The following is a 19,092-nucleotide window of genomic DNA, read 5'->3' on the forward strand; positions in this document are numbered from 1 at the left end:
AAAATGCAAATCCCCGCGATGGCAAAAATACATCATCAAGCTACTCTTTTTATCTTGTAAGTGATGTTTTTTTTTGCGCAATGGACTGTTATGTTTGCGCAGGTGCCTTGTCTTGGAAAGTTAACATCGATTGGGGTATGATATTGGCCAGGTGAACTTTCTTAGCCATAATATACAGATGTATAGTACCTGGGATTATGGTTATAGTCTCTAATCATTCGTAATTATTCAACTTCATTACCAACGGATCATGATTTTCTTGATTAATTTCTGCCGTATCGATATGGAACACTTGTGGCGTCTAATTGCAGTAAGCGTGTGTCGTGACGTCGGAGTTTCGGGGCTGATCCTTTACGCTGACTGAGAATATCCACGTGTTAGGAGTCGGGAATATATAGCTGTAGACGCAAAGCTCTGACATCGGATATTCCATGTAAATGTTCGGCGTAGCAGGTAAGTCTAACGCATCTCTTACCTGTAGTCTGTTACAATTATTCTTTTGTATATTTCATTTTACCTGCATTTATACAATGATAGATATGTAATAACCTTCCATTTTCCCCTAGTTCCTGTTGCCATATTGCAGATTTGTTTTCCTGCAGTAAAATGCATGAAATTCGTTTTATAGACTGTTTTCTGCGATGCTTATGGTTGTATGTACGTGTACACTTATGATTTTTCCCGCATACCTTTTAAACCATTTTTTAAAATCCTTTATTTTAATTTTTTTTAAAAATTATTTTGCTATAGTCATTAATTGCAAATATGTATACAGTGAATGTTTCAGCTTATTTGTTTTATTCTCAATATCGCAGTCACAAGTGTACATTACGAGGCATTTAGAAAAATAATTATAAATTCATCTGTAACAATTTCTCCTAATTAAACACGCGTACCAAGTTACAATTACTACAGTATCCTAATTCAGAATATTTTTCATTATTTGAGAGCATTAACCAACAGTTTTAACAAAATTCTGTTGTTTTATTAATGAAAAAAAAATTATTAATTCATGTCACAGATCTCAGATAAAATGATTTCCGCGTACGAATTTGCAGATACAGACGAAGGCCATTGATATTTAACCAGATAGCAGCTCTTCTTTTATCCCATCTGATAATATCGACAAATTGCCCATTAATTGTCTTTCTATCGAGATTTCAATGCTCAGGACTGCATTGAATGGTCTTGCCTCGTAATGGAGGTATAACCTCCGGGTGGATTTTTTTCTGAACTCCTCAAACGTGGGTAGAAGTTTTCTTTTTTTTTTGTGTGTATGTGTGGGTTGGATAGTGTAATAAAAATCTAATTTTGGTTTAGTAATATAATATGATTTTTTTCTTTCAAATAGATTGATGTGAGGTCTTGAAAGTTTTGAGTTTTATTTCAAATTTTCTTTTTTTTTTTCTTGAATAAAACCTAGGAATTACTTGTATCGTATGTCTTACGTAACGAAACGATATGTTTCCAAGAACTCACGAATTTAGAAATAAAACTTATCTGATAGATATTGTGAGCGACAATTCAACATTGCTGGATGGCCTTGGTTATTGAAAAAGCTGTATGTACCTCCTCTAGAGCGGGGATTCTATATCAAAATAAGGGAAAATGCTCTCATTTAACGGTTTTATATAATAATTGGATTTTTTCTTCCCTAAATAACATTTTATTCCAAAAATTATCATATTTAAAATCTTAATGAACAACTTAAGTGTAATGTGTAGACAACACACCCTCCTCAACATTTATTTACTTATATTTTTTTTGTTTGGGGGGGGGGGTGGTGTTTGTAAAAATACGAAATAGTTATCTGTTATTCTGTGCAATATATATCGGTTTATGAAAAAAACTATGTCGTCATTTGGTATAACCTTGAACTGTCTTATAGCATTCACAACGCTTGATATATCTTTTTTAGATCCAAAAGAAAATACGTATATAATTGTTAAAATGGATATCTCGCTCTTTATTCTGGAGATGGAATTTCTAATTGCTGAAGGTTATATAAAGATATTGGTCAAAATCATAATGAAATTTATTTTTACGGTGTTAGAATGTCGATATTGTTAATATCTTACAAAGAGAAAACGCATTTCTTTGTTATTTGATAGGTCTTCTTTCTTCATCATCTTCTTCCTTTAAAGTTTTTTTTTCAACAGGGTTTGATATTTCAACTTAAACTTCTAGTGCAAAGCGATTTAGATATTAAAACCGAGACATTTTTCATCAATACACGCTGAAAAGATTTTTTTTACCAATCATAAATACAAAGTGATGCATTTAATAAGTTGCTTTAAATAAGTTGCTTTATAAAATAGAGTGTCGATTTCATTGTCGATAGTGTTCGATACCTGCTTCTTTTAATTTAATTCAAACTCTCGTAGAATTATTAAATCATAATTATATTACTATATATCCCATGCGCTAACTCGCTCTCCAAACCAATGAATTCGTAATAAACAAGTTTTCATATCGTAAAATTTTCTACCAGTCTCAAAGGAGAAAAAGTGCACCGCCCGAAAAGCCTTAAAACAATTATTCTAGTTGGAAACGCTGATAAAAAGAACCATACAGCGTATCTTCAAACATACCTGGTTTGATATTAAAGGAATGAATTAATAAATGACTTTGAAGAATGTACCAAGGATTGAAACATCCATAAAAGTAACGTTGCGCATTAAATGTCTTATCAATTCTTTATAAGTTTATTACTTTGCGCTGCTCAAATTATCTTCCCAGGTACATATCAGATAAATAATTTATACTATGTTTAAAAGCCCATGTCCTCCATTTAATTGCCAATTATCTCCTTAAAAATGAAAAAAAAAAATTGGGATACATTTTAAAGCGTGCTGAAATTCATGAAAATTTGTGACAACATTGAAAATGTGCGGATTTTATGGCATGCTGCATATTACAAAAAAATAAAAAATAAATAAATAAAAATCCTATAAATAATCTGTACATACGAGTATTATTGAAGAGGCTGTCCAGATACTTTCAAAGCACGTCTTCGCCCATACAGAAAAAAGCCATTGATCAAAGAAAGACGCCAATGGTGCCATTTGTAGGGTTCTTGTTTGGCTGAAACGTCGTTTTAACTTCTGCCACTTTTTTCCATTACGAAGAACGAAATAAATTTATTGTAGCTGTAATAATATTAATGTACCGCTGCAGAACTTTTATAGAAATAATGAATTCTCATACTGTAATGGTTAACAACGAAATAAGCATCGACAAAAAACTAGGTTTTTTTTTTTTTGCTTTACCATTTACCGTTTACACGTATATTTCTTTTTACGAATAACAACCGCAGAAAAATCTCTTTTCCATTTTTAGGCCGTATGCTTCTTTTTAAATCTTCTTAGATCTTTAGCGATGTATTCTTATATAGAAATGGTGTAATCTGTTTCTTTAATTTCAATAAAAAAGGGAAATCGTTCAAGAAAAAATTGACATTCCAAAACACTTTGTGGTAGCTATTTGAGTTTCACACCTATAAATATATTTCTATTTTTGGTACTAATTTGTCTGTTATTACAAAAAATCGGTAAATGGTTTGTATTAGCCCTTTTGTAGTTGGTTAAATTCGTTTTCAATGAGAATGATTGCACATATGAAACAGTAACAATCGAGTTCACTACATATTAAATGTAGTCGAATACAATACACGCATGCAGGTAATGTACAAAGTGATTGGAAACGGAAGTCTACGCATTTCTATCAAATGTTTCATATGCAAGCTGCTTTCAGTTCTTCCCACAAACCCATTTTCACTGTAGTTGATGTATTTTTCTCTCATACATCAGAAGTAACGTTAAAAAAGTTAGTCTCTAAAAATGCATTTAATAAACTTGTCTTTGATGGTAAGAACAAAAAAAAAATTACCAAAAAAGTGACATCCTTTTTAGAGAAAACAACGATAAAGTGCAACAATATTTAACTACCATATTCTGGATGAAAAAAAAATAAGTCTATAAGATGAATCGATCCAAAATTAAGAAATTTTCTAATTTATTTTTTTTAAGACAAAAGAAAACCACTATTATAGATAAAATCCGTTCAAAAATGCCAAATATCATATAGTTATTTAAAATATTCAATCAAATTCCGGAGTTAACTTTTTTCTCTATAATTATGAGAAAATCTATATCTTACTAATGTCCGTTATATTTTTGTATGCATAAAATCTCCCTGTGTTCTTTGGCTCGTGAAATCTGTCATAATTAGAATTGATGTAGCAATACAAGATTTAGAATTCTTGATTCGTACATCAGATCCGGATGATGTGTGTTGTCTTAAGAAATTTGGACAAACGCCATCAAAGAAATAGATCCCTCGGTTCATGGCGAATTCTTTCAATGCTTAATTAAAACGCAGTCAGAGGAATGTGATCAAAAAGCGGAACCTAAATTGTGATACACCGGTACATTGTTTATATTAAAAAAAGTCAATATGCAGTACAGTGTACAGATTGCAGGTTTGACAATAAAGACTCTTTTCCAGTGTCATACCGCACGTAGCGGGAAAGTGAGTTGATCTATACTATCGAGGTAAAAAAAAAAAAACCAACATACGTATTTTTAAAACTGTCCATTGGTTAATACAATGTTTGGAACAATCACATTTCTATATTTCTGCTTTTTATTTTGTTTGTGTTTACATGGGGTTATCTCTCATTGTTTCAATGCAGCGCTGCAAAATTCTATCAGCTATATATAAGCTCTGTTAAAATATAACATGCATATGCAACGCCCCTTACTACATGTAATTTCGAGTCATAATACCTTTAAATGAAGGTTTTGGTCTTGGTGATTGGTCTCTAAGCTGTCAAATTTTTAACCTCATAAGAAGGTATCTGAGTTTCCTAGACGTGCTCAACTAAGGTAATCAAATGGCGAATAGTAATAAAATAACTTAATGGAATTTCATCTCTTGCCTAAGAAGTGGAATATCGTGTTAGTTCCATCTACATTATGTGATGATTAATGTCGAATTGGTTAAACCCTTCATCATTAAATCTCCATAATATGGGAATGGTTTTCTGTTTCAATTGCAAAGCAAACCAAAAATTGAGCTTTAATCGCCATTAAGAAACATCCATATTCAATGAACTCATAGAACTATTTGCATTTGAAAAATATTTCAAAATCAGATACCCAAGTGCATTTTCATACTTGAAAAAAAGTTGTTAATAAATCTACTTTTTTTTGACAGGAAACCATGAGTTCGTCTTGCCCAGTAAGCTACAGTCAGATAGAAGATTTGGCGGGAAAAAACATCACAGCAGACGACGAGTTAAAATGGCCATGCGCATTGCGGGTATTTTGGATTGACATTCTCCCGTTTGTGGAACTAGTCAGAGGGTTGCTGTCTTATGGAACCTCTATCATAGTGGCTTTGGGTCTGATCTTTAATGCGATATCTTTTATCGTGCTTACTCGGAAACACATGAGAAAATCCACAACCAACATGTATCTGTCTGTTTTAGCCGTTTACGATTGCCTTTCTCTGACTTTGAATTTCATGATTGGAGTTCTCCGCGGACAAAACCCAGACACCGTCAATAAAGATTTCCAACAATCGGAAGGCCTCTGTACTTTCCATGGCGTCATTGTTGAGTTGTTCAATCTGCTCTCGGTATGGCTGATTGTTGCGTTTACCGTCGAGCGCTTCATTATGGTAAAATTTCCCTTAAAGGCTAAAAATCTTACTCCACAGAGGGCGCTTTATACGATTATCGGGGTCTCGGTCACTGTTTTCATTTTCTCCCTGCATAAAATTGCCGTTTCCGGTTTCGAGGGCGATTCCGTTTTCGGATACAAGGCATGCAAGACCCGGCGAGCGATTTTCCCAGAAATTATCTACTTCTACGTAGCCTTCAACACCTGGCTGCCAACGTTCATTATAGTAAGCTTCAACACCATGATCATCCTTGAAATAAAAAAGAATCAAAAGAAAAGAAAAGAGATGACTTCCAATGCTAATTCCATGTCCAAGTCCGACGAGAAGGCAACGAAGCTATTGTTGGCCGTATCTTCTGCCTACGTCATACTTATCCTTCCGCTGGGTTTGATTCAAACGACAGAGCTCATTTGGAATAACACGGAGAAAGTCGGAACCACGGACCCGAATTATGTTCATTTCATGACCACGAAGATAAAACTGAAGTGGTCTAGGGCGTTCTTTTTCTTTTTCTATCAATTCAACTTCGCTATCAATTTCTTTCTGTACGTTTCGTCGTCATCTGCTACTCGATTTCGAACAACTCTTAGAAGATTGCTCGGGTTTAAGGTCAAGAAAGAGGACATGACGTGGATCTCCCAGTCGCATGTTCCGAAAAAGAACATGATTGCCCCCGCTCAATCGGAGGTTTCCGAAATTCCGAAGACATCGCAAGAAAAGGATAAAGACAACGCGTAAACTTGTCCCATTGCTGGAATAACGTTATTTTCAATATCAAAGAACTATATATGATAAGTGTTAAATTTGGCCCCCATAATTCGCCATTTTTTAAGTGTTCCGGGTACAATAAAATGTTAACTAATTTTTTAGAAGAGTTGATATAAAATATATTTTTCATCTATTTATTTGATTCATTTGCACTCACTGGCAGTATATGACGTCAGAAGTGACGCCATTTCTATAATTCAATCAAAATCAGCCAAAAATTGACATTTTTCTTATCTATTTACGAATGGAAAATATAGAGCGCATGCTTGAACAAGGAAAATTTTTTTGTCACTTATCAGTCTTGGCTAGATACATCTCTTATTAAAATATTTTATTTGTTCAAGAATGCGCTCTATGTTTTCGGAAGGAAAAACTGCTTGAAAACAAGCTGTTTTACGCTAAAAATGCAAAAATGGCGGGAAAAGGTTTTCTTTAGAATGTCATATTTCTAAATTGCAGGCACTTGAACCAAAATGAATATAATGTAAACACATCACATACATATCTGTACTACGAAAACAAAGAATGATAGTAAAATGATGATGTTCATTTTAGGGGGCCATTTTACGCCCTTATCATATATAGTCCTTTTTGATTTTAATAACAACGAACGATAAATTATTGTGCAGTTTGGGGGGGTGGGGGTATGGAGCATCCTTTTTGCAGGTTGCTCATCATTTGTTCATGATAACATATTTATTATAGTTCCTAATATTTCTTAAAACATAGAGAATATTTATTGAAATGTTTCTATTTACTCATCGATATGACTCTTGTTTTTCATTTTCTTCTTTTATTAACCATTAAAGCTAGAGCAACATTTTTGTCCATATAGTTAGATATATATTCATTTTGACTGACTTTTTAATTAATGCATCTGTAGTACGAATTGAATTTTGATGCATTAACATTTTAAAATATGAAAACTGATATTAATGCATATCATTAGGATGTTATATTTGTCTTATTTGTCATGTGTGTATTATATATATATATATATATATATATATATATATATATATATATATATATATATATATATATATATATATATATATATATATATATATCTCGATCGGATCTTTGCAAATTAAGGAGGTCCTACAATTTGTTACGTTCTAGTGACATTCATCGTATCATAAGTACATGGTCCCAGCATTTAAAATTGTTATTAGCTTTATTATGTAGATTTTTCTTCTTAAATCCGTCCGTTTACAACTTCAGAAAAAAACCAGAATGTTAATGTACAGATGAACATGTTTAATTATATGTGTATATATTACGTGTTTCCTATTGTATAATTTATGTTAAGGTCAAGATCTAGTAAATGATTCCAGGGTATCTTTTTGGTGCTGGAACCATTATGACGTCATAATTGATTTGATGAATCTTTTCCCGTATTTTACGGCTTTAAAGTAATTATGTAGAAAATAAAACAATATTTTGACATTCGATATTTAATCATGGGAAAAGTAATCCCGGTACCTATATTCAATTTGACATCATTTTAAAGAGGAGGTCAAGAGCTTGTTTAATGCTATTTTTGGAGAGACTGTAGGCATTCTAGATATATTTCATTAGTCAAAAATTGACAAAACTCCGAGATATGTTGCTTTTATCCTTCATACTTCATAGAAAATGGTTGTTTAAAACAAGATTTTTTATTGCATTTACCAAAAATTTAAGCCCCGGTACACCCTATGAAACAAAGATATTGTTATGAAGCATCATTAAAAGAATTTATATCTTGAATTTCATAAACATGTAGGCACCTTTCATTTACTCGATCTTGACCTTAAGTATTATATAGATATGTTTTCCAGTAGTTTTGTTACAAATAAATTATTGAAATAATATGACTTTTTAAATCACAAATTATTGTAATACGATATATTTCTTGAGAAGAAACAAAACAAAACAAAGATAGACAGGTAGGATAGGTCAAAGATAGGTCAGGGCCGTTGATACTATATATCCTATACGTAGTATATACGTCCCTGACCAGGTTAATACCAACAATCACTAAAAAGTCAATCAACATTTGCCATGGCTACAGTTAACTATTCTCAGACTTTCTACACATGGAATTCCAATTTTTCTGCAATTAAATGCACTTTTCCAAACAAAAAGAACACAGGTAACCCCAACCCCCGTCCAAAGATTGATCATCTTGACAGTGGGTAGATTTTCAAACCAATCGATTAGTATGCAGGGGCGTAGCTTGAGATAATATTCTAGTGAGGCAAATTTATTGCAGCAGGGGTTCTGGGGGCCACCTGAGGCCCCCAGCGGGTCCAGGGCAGAGCCCTGGTGATAGGTTCAGGGGTGCGAAGCCCCCCTACGAAAAATGAATTTTGGAGTTTTAGAATGTGAAAAAACCTATTGCCCGGAACGAAGTTTTGTTATTTTACTTTTCAGACCAGCATCTATTCACAGTATTGTTGTATCCAATTATAAGAAATTCAAAAATTGAGAACATGATTGTCGTGTACTCAATTTTTGAATTCTTTATAATTCAAAAATGTGTATACGACAGTATTTAATAAAATAAAACTTCTAACATATTTTAGATGAATGAATATCTTTATTTTAATCGTTGTTTTACTTCAAAATTTTAATGGGCCGATTCGGCGTTTTTTGGAGTTTGCAAATTTTGTGAGAATATTGTCAACTGAGAACATTTGGTGCCTGTGAACAAAAAGTAAGGCAAGGCCAACTAGACGGTCCTCGGTCATTGTTGACCTTCCCAAATGTTTCAAGCGTCTCATTGCAAAGAAAGATCTCACACAAGGGACCGAACGAACAAAGTGTTGGGCCTTAACTGCTAAAATTCATTTTTAATTAGAGTTTTTAAACATATTAAAAATTGAGTGATTTATATGTCTTTCTGTAAAGTACCTGATGCCAATTCTGGGCTGTCGTTCTTAGAATTTCTACTACGTGGGAGGGAAAATCCCGTTGATGGTCAAAACAATTCTAGTGAGGCAGTTGCCTCATTGCCACAACGGAAGCTACGCCCCTGGTATGTCATCATGCTATATTTTTATCCACAGAGTATTTTTTTCGTTGGTTTATCAAGGAAACCGATTAACAATTAATGAAAATAAATGGATGAAAAGACAATGTCTATGCCATGTTAGAAAGAATAATCTTACCGTGACCATGCTACGCTCAGGTCACAGTAAGAATCCATCCCATATATTTGCAATGTAGCAGCCGCGAAGCGGATCTGCTACGCGTCGATTTTAAGTCTGTAAGAAATAATCTGCAGGGGAAAAACACATTTTTTTATACACTACATTTCGGACCTTTTTGAACATGCATATGTAGTTAAATCCACAAAAGAATCCATTTAATGTGTCGTACCAAGGCATTTTGTTAATATACACGTTTGAATTTGCCTGCCGTTTTGTCGGAAATCGTACTCGGAATGTCTCGGATTATTAACGTGGCGACCGTAAACAGCGAATTTTCAAATGTGATGTTAAAAGTGGCAGTGATTTCTTCGCAAAAACAGTATAAAAGTATAAAAGAGCAACATTGTAGATATTTGAGACTATTCATATGAAAATTTAGGCGAGATACAGTTCGATATGTTTTTTTTTTTTATTAGTTACAAAGCGAGTATATGGGACGAATTCTATCGTTAAACCGGGTCCGTAGGACATCTGTCATTTTAACGATAGAACATTCTCTACAGAATATCTAATGACATGTGTTCGCAAAATTTGCATGCTTGTGAACCAATGAAGAAACGAATAAAATAAACGTTCGTAAATATAAGGCATTAGTTAAAAATTACTTCCACATTTTGGAAGCATCTGTCGTCACTTTGTTGGTCACTAATATATAAAATCCTGAAAAATAAAGAAAAAGCAACAATACAAAGAACCCAATAGTAATTTATTAAAGATACATGTGTATTTTAATTTTCAACAAATTGTTTTATTCTGTCTCGACAAGTGAATGTCACTGAATGAAATATTACATCCCTTTGGAAATAGATATTCTACCGTATGAGAAAATAAAATTACAAAGGGTGAATCATTTCATTGTCGGCTGTAAAGAAATATCCTGTTGAAATTTCCTAAAATCCCACAGGAACGATGAAATTGATTTCTAAAAGTTTGCTACGGCTAGTTCACTTTCCTACAGGAATTAAAGCAGGAATATTGTTTTCTAAACTTCATCAATTCACCATATGTTTTAGAACACATGTTCTTTATTATGGTCATATACCAAAATTTAAAGCTATTGTTTACTATTTATATCAACAACCTGTCAACAGGTATTCAAGTCAAGCACGATTTTAATAAATTTCCTCATTCAAAGGCATTTTTGCCGCATTTACATTACCCAAACCCACCCTCACCCAGTGACAATTCATTTTTCAGTGACATATACTACATATATATAGTACATGTATTCAAAGCATCACAAAAGAATTGTAGACAAATGTTGATGTTTTTGATTGTGATAAAGAGCATTTTTCTTTATTACATGTTTAGCGCTTCTTTCAACAAAACATGTGTTGTAATAGTAAATAATATATTCATTTAAGTGAAAGAGATAATAAATTAAGAAGTCGAGTTTTCTTCAGATATCGCTTTAATTTTGTGGGAATGCCAATAAAGTACAGAAAAAATCCTTTGATATGCTTTAGGAGTAAATGACCAAATAATGTATTTATATAAGGAATAAAGAATCATTCTTTGAGTATTATGATGTGATAATTTTGGTCGGGGCGTGATCAAATCCAATAAAGCCCGAAGAGCTTTATGATAGATTTGATCACACCCCGACCGAAATTATCACCTCATAATATTCAAAGAATGATTCCTTATTACTTATATTTATATAATTTTCAACCATCTTACGATTAAATATTTGAATATAAATAAGCAAACCCCGCTGGCGCCTCAATTTGGCTTTATGAGTTATATAGTACAAAATCGATACTATATAAATAGTGCCTGTTTGGGAGGGTAACAGTTGAAATTGACACCCCGAGAAAACCATTGTCAACCGACACGAAGCGGAGGTTGACAATGGTTTTCGAGGGGTGTCAATTTCAACTGTTATCCTCCCAAACAGGCACTATTTATTTTGTTATACTGAATGTCTTTTTTAAAATTTTAAAGAAAATTTTACTGCTTTTATATAGGAATAACGTGAATTCTACAGCGAACCGTACGGGCATAATTTTCGCGCATGTAACATTTTTTAATGTTACCCGTTGCCAAGTGCGTTGCTAACGCTGAGGGTAATAGTAAATATTATTAACTGCGTCTTAACCAATCAGATTTCAGTATTTAACATGAAAGTATAACAAATAGTGTTATCACAGGCAAAGACACAGGAAAATGTAAATATAAACATATATTTACATCTCCCAAGTATTATTCCCTCTATTTCTTACGGAAATATAGTTATATTATCATAGTTAATTCACAGCTCTATAGAAACAGCCAGACTGAAATATACACGCCCTTTTTATCGATTGGTCGAAATCTACAGCGGCTGAAAGTGACAGGACTGAAATTGACTCGCCCTGTTTATCGATTGGTCTGAACCTACAGCGACCTTAGTAAAATTCCGGACTGCACGAAATAATCATGACGATGTCAGACTCAAAATCTCACAGGAGACGATTTGGCTGTTTCTTTTAGCTAACTTACTTACGTACATCAACAGTAATTTAGTGATTTTTACTTGCTTTTCATAATCAATTTATCGATTAGCTTAAAGCTTAAAGAGATGTTAATATAAACAATAAAATGCTTTCTTTGATGATTCATTCGGGTTATGAAGGTAGTGATCATTGCAGAAAAAATTTACATAACCCGCTAACGCGGGTTATGTAGTTTTTCTGCAATGTCTCTACCTTCATATCCGAAATGAATCACCAAAGAAAGGATTTTATTGTTAAAATGGTTCTTTTTTAATCTGTGGAAACTGCATATGATCACGATACGATTAAAATTGATACTTCGGCAGTGGCATGAGTATCAGGCAACGTATTTGATATAAGTAGAGAAAGTTTCATCTTTATTTCATTACGTATTTCTTTTCTTTAACGATCTTTATTTCTGCACGATGTTGAGGAGATTAAAAATTGCATACTAAAATGTCAGTTTAATATTTCTAATGGTACTTCTGAAAGATCAAAGATGAGAACTGTTATGTAAACGCATGAAATTCGAACGCTTTCGTATAAATCTGGACTGTATTGCTACTTTTACCAGTAGGTTTATAAGAAGCTAAAATTATCTTTCTCAATATTTGTTAGTCAGTAGGGATATAACATTATAATCGTCCATTAACCTGCTTACGTCACCTCTTTGAAATAATGCAGCAATGTTACGTTGCAAAAGACGGAGACACGTGTGATGTCAAGGAAACATACATGTAGCTTGTGGAATCCCCCCTAAACCATATCTACACTTTTCTATAGAAAAGATTTTGTGTAGTATGTTTTATTTGGAGTACCTAGTATCAGGAGAGAAATTAAGGTGGAATAACACATCATCACAAAATGGCTTATTTATCATATATACAGTTTATTTATCATTATATCTTTCATAATTAGATAATTAGATAATTTGCTGTTATTTTGAGTGACTTTTTCCAGGTGTGTTATTCCACCTTAACTTGTTTTGCTGAAGATCCTCTTGTTGCCGATTTTTCAAATTAGATATATACATGTAGAAGTAATCGAAATGGTCAAAAACTTCTTTCCACTACTAAGGCAAATTCAATGATTTGATACATCAATCAACTCACGCGTGCGATCAAAAGTCGGCCGATTTAATTGCACCAGTTAGAGTTGCCATTTATTGATTTGATAGATAGTCGTCTGTCGTTAGTATATCTTTAAAACATCTTTGAAGGAGAAGGTAGTAACGAAAGGTGGCATGTTGACCAAAACTTCTCATTCATGCTTTTTTATCACCTAACGAGTGTACAAAGTGTACAATACATCACAGGAGTGGGCGATTTTATCAATTTGTTGTAAATAAATGAGAAACAGGCAAAATCCTCCCAGTGAGCTTCGGGAGCGCTCGCTACGCTCGCGAAGCTCACTGGTAGGACTTCCCTATTTCTCCTTTATTTGCACAAAATGATAAAATTGCCGACTCCTGTGAATACATAAACAAATTCTTAACCTTGCACAGTATTCAGTGCGTAGGTTGACTTCTGTTTTTTCAAATTTTCTTCTTTCATACTGTCAAACTTTCCTATTTCCAAATTTGGAACCCTGCCAATGGTAAATTGAGTCTGCAATTTTGTTATACGGGAATGCCAGGCTAAGTTGTCATGACTGGAAAAGGTCTTTTCAATCATACAGGTCAAGGTCAAGTTCCAGTTACTAAACACGTATTGAGTTTAGACAATGTTTCACAACCTTAATAATTCTGTGTTTTAATTCTATGACAGAACCTGTATAGATACTGTAACCTTTTGTAAATTGCATGCAGAGATCTACGGGTAAAAAGGCCCATGGGCTACATAACTCACAAACGCCGAAAAATATTGATCAGAAAAACTCACTTGAAATTTTGGTTCCGTTGTGTCAAAAACTCACACTCAATTACCATTTCATGGAGTAATGAAGGATGGGTGATCTACAAATTACCTACATATCTACCGTAGATAATTTTGGAAATTATATCTTTTGCCATATATAAACTATTCCTTAGTATAGGAAAAAATCTAAATATTTTATCTTTAAAATTGGAATATCTTCTACAGCTTTATTTATATTCAAATTGCATGAACATACGTTTAGTCTTACGTCAGTGAATTTTTAAAATTTATTCGACAAATTCTTTTTCTGTCTTAAAAACACCATATGCATGCTAAACTCTAATAAAATCTTGAAATTATAGAGGACAATTTGGATTTTCCCCTTTTTATTAGCAACAGTAAAAACAACATCAGAAGAGACCACGCCCAAATTATATAACTGTGTACTTGCTAATATCTCATTAGCCTCAACATTCCATCATCGATAGAAGTGTTTTATTACCAATTTAATGAAAAATACATGCATCAAAAACATTTTTATGTTTCTTTTATGATTGTTCGTTAAGCTCAATGCCAGATATTGCTTCACCTTTTATGGGCAGTGTCTGCCTTTTTTTGTCAAGGGTAAACTTTACGCAAAACAAGACACAATGGTAGAATGCTATCGAAAGCGTATGCGCTACATTTTGGTGAACCTGAGCTAGAGGGTGAGGCCGGAGAGAACAACTTGAAATTATTGAAGTTATTGCTGTATAGTTGGTCTCTATTGCTCTAAATTTGAATAAAAAACATAATACGCTCAAACTTGATTTAATAATTTAATAAACGTTGAATTAAATGATAGCGGCAATTTATGACTATGTACATAAAATCCACAGAAAGCTTGAGATATATATAGAAATGCAATGTTCTCTATACTAAACGTATAACGTATGTCCACACGTCATGATTAACCGGAAATGATGTCTTTAAGCTATTCAAAACAGTGCGTTTTCTTAAATTGTTTAATATTCATGAATACCTCAGGGTTAATATGATGTTTATTCAAGAGTATGAAAAAATATCAAGATTTCTACTTTAAAACGCCCCCTTTAGTTTGTCAGGTTCAAAACATGGCTAAAAATGAAAAAAAGTCTACGGGGATTTCAGATTGCAATCGATATGAAAGAACCCCGGTTGATAACGTCAAAAGTTGTGCCAATTGTTCCGAGTACTTCCGAATGCACAAAAAAATGTAAACATTTTCCATTATAAGTCTCTGCAAGAAATTGTTTTCGGCCCTGTGAGTTTTTTCCAGGTAAAAACAGTTGGCGTATCAATGAATATTATTTGGATTTTTTTTCCCTTCCATCTATTAAGACTGTTTTTGATTGACAGGAATGTTGTTTCAACTGAAAGTCCTTTTTGGCGGAAACAATGACTTGCGACGGACTATGGAATGTGAATATGAATGCATATCATAGAGAGTGCGCCAAACTGTGAAATATTTATAATTCACAAAGCAATGGCTTACGAGAGGTTATAATTGTCACTTAAGTCTACTGAGTTTGCGATTCCTTAAAGTTCAATAAAAATAAATAATAAAAAGAGAAATGCAGTTGCTAAGCGATGCAGTTAATGTCATATTTGGATATAAGACATTGAAACCTACTTTTGAGCCCGGCAATGTCATAAATCGAAATTAATATTCAGATTGAAGCAGACGATCGCAACGTCTTGGGACCGAGTATCTTCATTTCTCTTACTTTTAAAAATTTTATTCTTACATTAATTGCAATTATTAATTGATGCACTGATTCAGGTGGAAAGTTTAGACGACTATAAATATGAATTTTAAAGCCTCTTACTCTCATTTCGCATGTGATCCCGACTTGCTACATGTAATATTGTAGCAATGCATGCCGAGTGATCCGTGATTCTCCATTGTAACATAGGGTTCCTGGTACCTAAGTTAGAACCATTTTAACAGGAGCTTGGACTTTGGGTAGTTGTGTCAAACTCCAATGTGACGTGGGCCTGTCTATTTCATTGCTGGCCACTCAGCTATGGCTCCTTGAAATCAACAAGATTTGTCTGACTCTTGAAGAAAGACTACGCAATCTGTGTATATTTCACTTGAAACCAGCGTCATTTTTAACTTGTTTTGACGCAAGAAAAAGATAGTTACATCCTACCGAAAGTCCAAGGTCTTGCTAAAATGGTTCTAAGTGGAATTCAGTAACAAGAAGCTTGCCTTCTAATATTTCAAAATGGTTTCCTTCTATTTATAGGATTTTGAGTAGATTTCTACCACCGTTATTTGATTAACATTTATATTAAGATTTATATCAAGAATTAATCGAATGAATGCTTAGTTTATAATTAAATGATTATGTGCGTGAACTAGATTGGTGAATAAGTATGCAGGGAAGTAATTTTTTTTTTTACTAAACAAAGGAATTCTATGAGACCAAATAACTTACTTTTTGGTTTGGTTCGTAAGTGTATAATCATATAGATTAACTACAAATAATCGCTCTTTTGCTGGGATTAAAGTGTTAAGTGATGTTGGAAGCTAGATATATATGTAATTCTCTAATTACAATAAAACATGTACAGGGCATGCTTAATCAAATATTTCTAAGCTTAGGTTTTTTTTAGCGGTATCATATTTTGCGAATACTACTTCTATCAGAAAGAATCGCAGAATTTCATTTTGTGTGTTATTCTTCGAACGTTTTGTGTTGCCTTTTTAATAGAACATGCTTATCTCTATAAGGCTGTTTTGAGGTTGTGAAACATGAATAATAAAATTTCCGTCAACCCCCCCCCCCCCAAAAAAAAAACCCCCCAACAATAACAACGCTGCTTAGCTGGGACTGCTTTGTTATGGTGGGGGTTGATAAACAAAACTACTATAGACCTTTGCCAACGACCAGTGGAGATTTTGTCAATATCATTTGAAGAAAAAGACAACAGGAAATCCATTGTTTCCATTACAAGTTGGCCACTCCAACGTCAATGTGCACTTCGAGCTGCAGGTCTCTGTTTATCAACAGTCATGTAGAATAGTGATCAGGCTAGATAATTTCTATATTGTCAATAGAGTTTTAACGATCGGTGACGTAATAGGCTGTGGTTACATTGACCCGAACTGAATGCTTAAAATTCCGTTCCTTAACCACGAAAAGAGGTTTCTGTTGTTCACTTCCGGTTGTCCAACGCCTGAAACAAGATAACTAATTGTTATTATAGTAATTTCTATTAAAGGGTTGCCTGGAAAACGCTGACATTTGAGGGGTAATTTTTACGATTCTGTGTCAACAACATCGTTAGAATAAGTGTAATTTCTGCGCTGAACAATTATACGCGGAACAAAATCTAGGTCTGTCTTTTACTTGTCGTGGTTTTAAATGAAGTTATTCGCAATTGGTGGAAAATGTCTCTAATCAAGAAGAAGGTTGTCTTTTTCCCAAGCAAAAAAAGATAATGTTCAGATAAAGAGACGTCATTCAAGTCTCTGTAGTACTAAATTTTTGCAAACTAATTTGCAGCAGATAAAAGACCCCGCGCGGCCATTACGAACTTATTTCAATGAGACCGCAGACGATAATGCAATCAAATGCCTATTGTTGCACAATGGAGACACGTTTCTGTCCATACCGGTATTTCACTTTTTGGAAATTCGTTAGAAAGAAAATTCCGACGTTCAAATTTGTCTTTATTCATGTGAAAATTTAAGAATGATGAAAGTGACCAACTCTTGCTCATCAGCAGTCAAAGTGAATAGCAAGTCATTATCTATATCGACATTTTGGCAAACCTGAAGAGTAATATGCTTCCGGGAAGGAAACAGTTCTGTGAACTGTACACGGTATTTTGAATTATAAATTTGTTGGTATAGATGCAGAATTCAATTCCGGTGTCTTCTTGTAAAGACAAATAAGTACCGGTATAACCTGTAGCAAATATTCAATTTGGTTCAATCTCTGAGGAAAAAAAATACATTATGAATAATGAAACTTCTAAAAAGAACCCCCCAAACCCGCTTACTATTAAAGTATCATTGCTGTTTACATAAAGCAACACTTTCGCGTATGGAATTCCATAATTATACGACTGCCAAATTGCTGACAGCTAGGTTACTGCCAACTGCTAATTGCCATGCCAGTTGCTGTAAATGTTATATATGCAGAGGCATCAAATATTTAGTCATTTGAAGCGCAACATGACTTGCTTTAAGATCTGGACAACTGATAAACTTAAAAGAAGCACTGTGGCTGGAAACAGCTTAGAAAAAGTAATTCACAAAGTATATACAATGATGCATAAGATTCACAAAGTATATACAAAGATGCATAAACTGGTTTATATATCACGTTAAATCATATAAATATCTCTTTGTTACACATTTAAGAACTCAAATTACGAAATAACTTCACAACAAGCCTTTTATATTTTGAAGGAAATTGAAACCTTTTTGTGTTATTGTTGGTAGTTTCATTTTAAATGCCGGAGTAGGAAATGTCTCTGCAGTTTATATGAACATTATGTAATGTTTGCCATTCGGTTGCCCTTGGATACGGGGGTAAAATACATAAAGTCATAACAATATCCTATAGGGACCATTCTGATTTTACTTGAGATGCAGACAGATTATGTAATTTAAGTAGATATCCCGCACGACAAACCTTTCAACAACATCCGGGCACATTGGCATCGGTGGGGGTGGGGGACTGCCTTGAATGAGTTGGTCAGGTTATCAACTGTCCTGATCTTAAACCAAGGCATGTTGGCTTGCATGTCAAATGACTAGATATGCATGTGCAAAACATCATCAGTTTGGCAGCTGACAGTTGGCTGTCGTATACGGAATTCCAGCAATAACTAAATAATGTAATAGCCATTTAAGTGATTTTATATAGGGGGTGGATTTTACTATATCAAGAATTTACCATTAATCATGGTCATTGATGTCAACGTTTGTCATTGTTTATTGTTTATATTACACTGTGTTGGTCCCATGTTTTTTTTTATTTTTATCCATGCACATACTTATTTCCTAAAGCATTTTTATTTGACAAAGTTTCATGAAGAACTCTTCATGTTATGGATAAAGGAACCTATTGATGA

General features: G+C 33.5%; 1 protein-coding gene across 1 annotated transcript; it reads left to right on the forward strand.

The window, feature by feature from the left end:
- Positions 1 to 317: 317 nt before the first annotated feature.
- Positions 318 to 7,444, forward strand: LOC128166289 (FMRFamide peptide receptor frpr-18-like). The gene is made up of 2 exons (XM_052831369.1): positions 318 to 453; positions 5,218 to 7,444. Exon 2 carries the CDS (start codon positions 5,224 to 5,226, stop codon positions 6,421 to 6,423), a length of 1,200 nt encoding a protein of 399 aa, XP_052687329.1. The 5' UTR covers positions 318 to 453; positions 5,218 to 5,223; the 3' UTR covers positions 6,424 to 7,444.
- The last annotated feature ends 11,648 nt before the right edge of the window (positions 7,445 to 19,092 follow it).

Source organism: Crassostrea angulata, chromosome 10 (genome assembly GCF_025612915.1).
Source record: "Crassostrea angulata isolate pt1a10 chromosome 10, ASM2561291v2, whole genome shotgun sequence".
Lineage (NCBI taxonomy): Eukaryota > Metazoa > Mollusca > Bivalvia > Ostreida > Ostreidae > Magallana > Magallana angulata.